The sequence below is a fragment of the Macadamia integrifolia genome, chromosome 14 (genome assembly GCF_013358625.1).
Source record: "Macadamia integrifolia cultivar HAES 741 chromosome 14, SCU_Mint_v3, whole genome shotgun sequence".
NCBI classification, from domain to species: domain Eukaryota; kingdom Viridiplantae; phylum Streptophyta; class Magnoliopsida; order Proteales; family Proteaceae; genus Macadamia; species Macadamia integrifolia.
Window position 1 is genome coordinate 10,648,681 of NC_056570.1, and position 8,864 is coordinate 10,657,544.

The following is an 8,864-nucleotide window of genomic DNA, read 5'->3' on the forward strand; positions in this document are numbered from 1 at the left end:
TTTTTCTCTGTTGGTTGTTTCTCTGCTACATTCACAGAACGAGTCTTATCGGGTCACTTGTTGGAATAGTGACCCTTCTCACCACAATTATGGCATTTGATGTTCTTCACCCAATCATTATCCTTGTTGAATTCTGACTTTTTTTCTTCAACTCTGCGAGATTCAAGCTTCTTTACTCCATACGTGGTGGAGGTCTACAAACTGAAGGAGTCTTGATCATATTCTTCCAATAGACTTTTCTTCAGCTGTCTTAACATAAGATGCTGCCACATCAACGGACCTGAAATCAATATTAGCCAATTTGAGTCGGATCTCAATACTTCGCACACTGATATATTGCGCCCGTTGTTAGTATGTTTCCTAGAGTAGACACATTAAAGATAGTTTGTGGAATTCGAGGGTGTAAATATCCACATCCTTGTTGCCTTGTTGAAAATTAAGCAATTTATCAAATATCACCTTCTCATAATTAAAAGGAACAAATTTCTCAGTCAGAATCTGTTTCATGACCTCCCAATTAATAACGGGTCCAAGTCGTCTACAAACTTGGAGTGTAGTACATCATCCCACCATGAACATGCATACCCAATAAACTTGGGGAGGATGAGCTCACACTTCTCGTCCGGAAGGGATTTATAGGCAAAAATCCTCTCCACTTTGATAAGCCAATCAAGGGATTCTTCAGGTCCCCTTTCACCACTGAACTCTGGAACCTCAACTTTGATGCCATAACCTCTATTAGAAAATTTTTGAGTAACATCTTGAGGTATAACAGGATCACATTACATTCTGTGAGGTGTATATTCGATTCATAGGGCATTAAACTGAGGTGGTGTAGATGGTCCTTTGTCGACTCGTGTTTCAAACCTTTGCATAAAGGCAAGAATGTTACTGAGAGCACCTTAAGTCCCGTCCATGAACTTGTCATATTTTGCCTCATTATTCTCAACCCTCGCATTAGTTTTCTATTAATTCTCAAGTACCTCTCGATACACTTTGCACAACTCAGCATTAATGATGTGACAATTCATGGTTAGGAAATTGCAGGAAATTTGCTCTGGTACCACTTGATGCCGATCCGGGTTCCCAAAGCTGGAATCGAATCGCTTAGCGCCCACAATAATGACAAAATGTCTCAAATTTAATGGTTGAGTAGCATTCTTGTAATTTCAGTAACAATCAAGTGCATTACTAATAACATAACAAGTGAAGGGACAACTAAGATAGGAAATTAGAAAAGGAGGGGTATTCTGGAATTACAAAAGATAAGGGGAATATTAGAACACATGTATAGAAAGAAAGGGTTTAAGTGCAATATTAGCAATTATTCTAAGTAAAACACTAGTAGAACTCATCTCCTTCCCGATGGAACTTCAGGCCAAGGCGGTAGACCAAGGAGCACTTTTTTGACAACAAATCTCGATCTCCAGGCTGGTCTCATCCTGAGGCTTCAGGTAATGATCACAGCAGCAGGATGACTGTAGACCCAGCTTCGACAAGCCTCAACAGTTCCCAAATCAGACTTGTCGTGAACCTGCAACTGATTCTGGCAGTAACCTTCAGTTCAAGCCTGAAGCTGGACTTTAATCCCACGTCGGAGGAAGGCTTTGGAGTTAGGACTTTGGGGTTTAGTTCTCCAAAGGAAAAGGAACCTACAACCAAGGCTTCTAGGCTAATCGACTCTGGCTGAAGATTCAGTGAAACCTAGTAGTATCGCCCAGAACAGAATATTCCCAGGTAAGGGAAATATATAGCAGGGAAATAAGGAAAAGGGCTAGAAAGAAGAAGAAGATAAGAAAGGGAAACGAAGAGGGATTTCAAAGGGAGTTAGAGAGAAAATTTCAGAGAGAGGGAGGGAGGGGGGAAGCATTCATGGCAGTTATGGTTTCACCCAAAGTACTCTTTCAATTTCATTCAATTCAAAGCTCTCAGTTGGGTACAATAACTCTATTTAAAGAGTTAAAGCAAACCTACTTTCCCATTTGAAAGTAAAACAAATATTGCATGTAATCTAAAATAGAAATAAAATCTCACTCAAATAAGAATATACCAAAATAAATTCTAACTGTGAAAAGGAAGGCAAAGAAGGAATCAAATCAAAAGATATTTTAACCCAGCGCCCAACTGCATCACTGATAGAAGAACAAAGATTAGTACTTTATACAAATCATCAGTTCACGTTGGACAATGAGTTCAACCCAAAAGAGATAATAATAAAAAGCTACACAGTCCATGTAACATCAGTTCCCAATACCACTCACATGAGAGTAAAAAAACCCTGTGAATACAAATGCATAACTGCTTTGTCAATTCTTCAGCCTCCATGATTCAACTTTAGCATGAACAAGTCCACCAAACAGGAAAAAAAAACATAGAATATATGCAACAAGGCCATAAACGGTGGTTTCCAATGTTTAGAAAAAAATCTCTACGTTGACTAGCAAGAGTTTTGCGCATTCAAGAACAAACACTTCTGGTACTTCAAATCCTTCCCCTCCTTTTTCATAACTAGACTTGCACATCCTTCTGCACCCTCATACAGATGAAGCCCATAATCATCATAGGAAAGGGGTAAGGTCAACCCTCATTCCCTCAATATCCCCAAAACACCCAATCACTTTGAAGGGTTCCTGCAAATTGCAGCCTGAGTACTCTCTCTCAGATAGCCTGATATCTGGACCTGTACCATAAGATGAAGACACCAACCAGCAAAGGGAGGTGAGGTAGCACTGGCCATACGGAGTGTGCAGTGCAAGACTGCCGCTATACCATAGAGTCAGACATGTCTTGCACCTATACCATAGAGTCAGACATGTCTTGCACCTATACCATAGAGTCAGATGTTTTTGGAGCTGGATTGGAAGAGAGAGATAAAGAAGGATTCGATACACTAGCTGGAACATCTCAAACTGAACCCATATCCTTATCTAAAACACCTATAACCAATTTATTCGAAGTAGTAGAATGTGGTTCCCTCCTTCCCTCTGATGCCAAGGGACTAATAGGATCTGTGTTGCCTATTAGTATTGTGAAATATCTAGAATGTACCATAAAATGAAGACATCCTGCAATGCTCAATAAGATCCAGAGCAAAGTCATGCTCCATATCTTAATGAGAAGAGTAGGAGCACTCCGCAAGCAAAAGAAAATAAAATGACGGGCAAGCTCCTCGCAATGCTCAACATTAGTACAATAAAGTCACGGAAAACCTTATCTGTGATATGAAACCAAATAGAGGAGTCTGCAATGCCATAGCACGAACTCAAAGTTCACCATGGAAATTCAGGAAATTAGAAAGAAGCGGCTAAAGAGAAAATTCATAACTTAAGCAACAACTTTGACAAAGGTATACACAGAGGGATGGGAATCTAACACCCAGATGTAGTCAAACAAACAAGGTTTTTTTTTCCTTTTTTTTTTATTTTTATTTTTCATTTCAATGAGTATTCTGTCCATTCTCAACACCGAGACCATACAAGACACCAGCATATTTCTCGGTAGAGCCATTAAAGAAATTTTCTTTCAACTTCCTGAATGTACATGAAGTGAGCAAACTATCAGATCCTGCTTGGTGGCAGATACCAAACCTCTCTACCTCCAAGAGCTCCGCAAGCTTGTTCAACCCACCGTGTAGGCTGTTGCAAAACTTCATCAGATGCTTAATATCGTAAACAGTGGGGAAATACATGTTGATCAGGTTGAAGAATCCAGCCTGGGTATCTGGGAGGTTCTGGCAGGTCAGGAGCTTAAGCAAGTACCCAAAATCATAGCCACTGTGGAAGGTAACCCAATGCACGGAGTCATTCAGCACAATTCCGGAAGACATCAAGAGCTCACCAAATCTTTGCGCATCGATTCCATTCTCGTTGTTCTTCTTGAAATCGATCCCGCTCTGGCGCAAAAGCTCAATCGAGTCATTCGCAAACACATCTTCGCTCACGTTGAACTCGCGGAAATTGAATTGCCAGACGCAGTACTTGTCCGTCCCACATGTAGGAAGGTTCCCGTCCTCGTCAGAAAAGGTGAGCCCCAACTGTATAAGCTTGAGCATATCAACGTTGGCCTTCAAGGTCTGATAATGATAATCAGAACTGGTCTTGAAATTCCCGACAGGACGAAGAACAATCCCTGGAAACTCGGTATCCATAGCGACGTAAGGGAAATCGTCAACAATCTCCCGAATCAGAGAAAATTCAGCTTCAAGATTATCATTCCAAACCTCCCTAATTTGAATATCGCCTTTAGGAGGTAGCATCGACATTTTCACAGCGAAGACACCAAACCAAACGGCGATCCCTTCAAAACAAGATCTCTAAAAAAATCATACGCAAATGAACAAGATAGAGCCCCACAAAACCCCGACCGATCTATCGTGAACAGATTTCCCTTAATCAGATCTGCAAAATTCCCCAAACAAATATACCCTAAATCATCCGGAAACATAGATCAAGACGACAGAACGCGAAAAAGGTCAAACCAGAACAGAAGAATCAAGAAATCGAGACGAGGAAAGTTACAGATCAGAGATGACTCACCTCAAATTACAGAAATCCTCCGATGCGATCTAAGGATTTCCAAATTTCCGATCAATGACTTCGCTCTTCGTTGAAGAAGAGAGATGATGAAAATGTGACTAAGAGAAAAAGAGACGAGAGATGCGACCAAAGCTTTTGTAGGGCTTCTATCGTTCTTGTTTTTTAGCCTTTTCCAATATATCTAATAATAAAATAGAAGATAAACATATAAATAAGGTTAACATCAGTTGCATTTGTGATCAAGATTCAAAACGGTGAGGTGAGAACTGAGAAGTTGTAATTCCCCTCTGTATTATTTTCAAAAAGTCTTTTACATTAGAGGCATTCAAAAATAATCACTTATCATTATTTGGTTATCAACAGATATTATTATTCCTACTAAAAAAATATATTATTATTTTATTTAATTTTTTAGGATATATATAAAATGATGGTATTTATTCTCATTGAAAGAAAAAAATAATAATATGTTATGTAAAATGACAAAAATGAAAAATTGTATTTTTTTTTTCAAAAAATATAAATTTTATCATAAAAAATGTAAGACTTTTAATAGGGATTTTCTTAATGATAACAAATAGGTGGTAATAAATAATTTATAACTTAGCCTATATGGCAAGGATCCATGTACCAACCTTGGTTGTGCCTCTTTCCTTTCATTTTCATTTCTCATATTTTGTTTTGATTTTAGATTTTTCCTGTTTTGTTTTGCATGGATCCATGCAGTCGACTCTATTATAATTTTAAATTTTTTATGGAAAAAAGAAAAGTTCAAAAATTAAATAACATTCTTGCTTAAGACTTCAGAACCCGATGTTTCGAGTTACCAACAAATTATGGGACTATTAAAGAAGTGTCAAACCAAGATTTAATCAACAAATTTTAATTGAATACCCAATGGTTAACATTCCTTAGAATATAAAAGGGATTAGGCTTACAACTCTTAGCGATAGTTTGATTTTGTGAGACCAAATAAAGAGTGAAAAAAATCACACCAAAGCACCACTGTAAATCAGGGTTAGACAAAAAAAAAAAAGTAAAAAACAAAAAACAAACAAAGGACACAAAGAATTGAACCGTTGAGCATGGGAGAGAGTCAATTTTGATCCCAAGGGTCCTGGTAGGGGTTCACATGATCTAGGTTGGACCGGGTTTATGAAAATCCTAACCCAACCTCTGCATCCCATTAATTGGGTCTGGATCCCCCTGGATCCAACCCTAACCCTGTCAAGGCATGAAATTGCCATGCACTGTGTTATATAATTTTTTTTCATTAAAGGTTAACCATCTTATTTCACATGTGTATTAAAAAAAAAATTGAATACAATGACAATTTTTTTTTTTATAAGAATACATTTCACAAATCACTTTTTTATTGTTTAAAAAACCTATTATAAAGAAGTTTTAAAAATAAAATGGTAAAAAATAACATTGCCATGCACTGTGGCATGTGTGCCCAGGCCCTAGATACAATGGGAGGCGAAATGGTCAGTCACCCCCCGTGAATGCAAATGGAAAAAAGGGATCATGCAAGATCACTCATGGCAATCAAACGATTTGTCAAATAAGGGGGTTTGGTCATTTCGAACCACTATTGTCTGCTCGCATTGTTTTATATATGGTACACTATGCAAAACTGTACATATAACAGTTTTCCATAAAATATTATAAGTTATAAATACAATTTAAAGAGTATTTTAATAATAATATAATAACAAATCATTAAGGGAAAAAAAAAACATTCTTCATTTCAACATATTTTTTATTGTAAATGTGATAGGAATTTAAAAAGAAAAATAAAGAAAGATTTTTGGATGACAATTTGTTTTTTCTTTTGTAAAAAAAAGGAAATTTTGTTAGGGTTGAGTATGTCTTGTATTTTTTGATGGTCTATATAATTATAATTGGTTTGTATTTATAATTGGGTAGAGTTTTTGATCAATTACATGTATAGGATATAATCGTATTATGTGGAATCCTAGTAATAAGCAAAGGTGTCATTTTGTGAGGTAGAAAATGGTGTAAAGAGTTTTTTAGGTTTAATAAAAAAATCTTTGATTTTCTCAAATGAATATAGGTAATCTTGCTGAACCATAGTAAAATCCTTGCATTGTGTGTGATTGTTTGCTTGGATTCTTCCTTGTGGTTGTGCATTCGTCGTCAAGAAGTTTCTATTGACATAAGAAGTTTTGGAGAGATGAAAAATGGAGGTTTTGTACATTTTTTTTTTTTTTTTTTTTTTTTTTTTTTGAGTTAAAAAAAAATAATGGTTTCTGTTGATATAAAAAACAGAGAGAGAAAGAAACTCCAAATACGCAAACATGGGATCGGTCGGAATCGATTAGAATCGGCCAATATCAACTGGAAACAAAAGAATCGGCTGGAATCGTCTACAACGTATTCCGATCCTATTGACTTATTCCCAATAAATATTGAAATATTATATTAGGGTAGGTCCACAAGTCTGGAGGGGAACGTGGTCGACGAAGGCAGCTGTTGAACTTTTCCTTTTGTTGTGTTGATGAAAGAATTTTAAGTATAGACTATTATATTGTTTTTCTCTTTTTTTTATTTTTTATTTTTTATTTTATTTATTTTATTGAATACTATATTGCTTTTCCTTACCAAATTATTATGTTAGCGGTTGTTTATTGTCATTTAATTTTTCCGTGAAGCGGCGAGTAATCCCAAGGATTAAGTTATCGGTTTGGTGATATCGATTCGGATCTGATTGAATTGCTGTGGATCGGTCATTTTTGTTTTTTACTTTTCATAAAAAAGTACATTTTTATTATGATTTGTTACCCTTAAACTAATAATGATAATTGATTCAGATCAATTATGTAATAGATACTAATATGATATAATTCATACAGGCAATCTCATACCAATACTTAGAATTAGGGTGTAATTTGAGCGTATATGCTCAATCGATCTTTTCAAATCCAACTAAGCCGATTGAGTTAAACCCAAGGATTTAGGGGATAGTATTGGTATCGGTATTGGTATCGGTATGGGTCTCTTCTGGATCGGATGGGATCAGTCTATTTTACCCCTGATTTTTATAAAAAGTATTATTTTTTTTCTATTTTACCCCTGAAACGATTTGGATAACATATCCATATTGGTATCAAATCAGGGATCAAACTCAGTCGATACCAATCCGATACGGCCAATCCCAAACCAATACTTGAAACCATGGTTAAACCTGATCAAGGTGATATTCCCTTTATTTATTTATTTATTTATTTATTATTATTATTATTATTATTATTATTATTATTATTATTATTATTATTATTATTATTTGGACTGAAAGGGATTGAAGCTATGATGGTATGAAGAAGGCATGTATAAGGGTAGACTTGTAAATATAAGTGATTTAGTTTCACTAGCCTACCCTATTTATGCTTTGTTATGCCCTTTTAAGGCTTTCTTTGGTATGATTCCAATTTCAAAATTCCATTGATGAGGGAGCAATACTAGGAAAAAGGTTTGGACCCATCTCCCCAATGCCCCAATGCCCCAATGCCCAGGGTGTATAATCAAGTGGGTTGGGGTAAAGTGTCTCAAGTACTCTTAAGCAAAGAGTGGATCAGGTTCATGTACGAGAATGTACGAGAACGTCCATAATCCGTGGATTTAGACTCAATTTTCTTTCTTTTCATTTAATAGATTCTAAATCCACGGACTAGAGACATACGAGAATATTCTTGTACATGAACCTAATCCTCCAAGCATGCCAAAGCTCACCCAATTATTGATTGAGATGATTTGAATGCCCGCAAGCCACACAATTAAAATTAAATAAATAAATAACTGACATGCAATTAAAAAGTAATGAAGGAAAAAAAATACTGAAATAAAAATAAAGTAAAAGAAAGCGGATAAAGTTAGAGAGAGGCTCACAAGTAGGTTTCTCTACTTAGCCCGAGGGATACATCATAATATGAGCTTCCCTACTTGACCAGAGAGTCACTCTTACAAGGGTTAATATACTTGGCTTTAGGAAAAATGAGACAATTAAAATGAAAACAATAAAATGATGGTTCTATGGCTAGGAGGGGCAAAGCCAACACATACACTAGTCATGAACCTTGGGGGAAAGGGATAGCAATAATGTAACGACTAAAATTAAAATCCTAAATTAAGAAAAAAATGATAGTCAGAAGAGAGAATGAGAGGGGGGGAGAAAAGACTATTGAAGAAGCCTCCCTATCTGAATCAATGCTTGAATTTGAAATCTTGGGTGATTTGAGATACTGCTAACCCTAAAAACCAGATCTAGAATGAACCAAATTTGAAATTTCTAGGCCTGGAGAAAACAAA

The 8,864-nt window shown here is 36.1% G+C and overlaps 1 protein-coding gene across 1 annotated transcript; it reads right to left on the bottom strand.

Moving 5' to 3' along the window:
- Positions 1–3,290: 3,290 nt before the first annotated feature.
- LOC122061274 (probable CCR4-associated factor 1 homolog 7) lies at positions 3,291–4,719 on the bottom strand. The gene is made up of 2 exons (XM_042624495.1): positions 4,536–4,719; positions 3,291–4,397 (listed from the first exon to the last, which is right to left on the bottom strand). The coding sequence occupies exon 2, from the start codon at positions 4,259–4,261 to the stop codon at positions 3,437–3,439; it is 825 nt and encodes a 274-aa protein (XP_042480429.1). The 5' UTR covers positions 4,262–4,397; positions 4,536–4,719; the 3' UTR covers positions 3,291–3,436.
- Between the last annotated feature and the right edge of the window lie 4,145 nt (positions 4,720–8,864).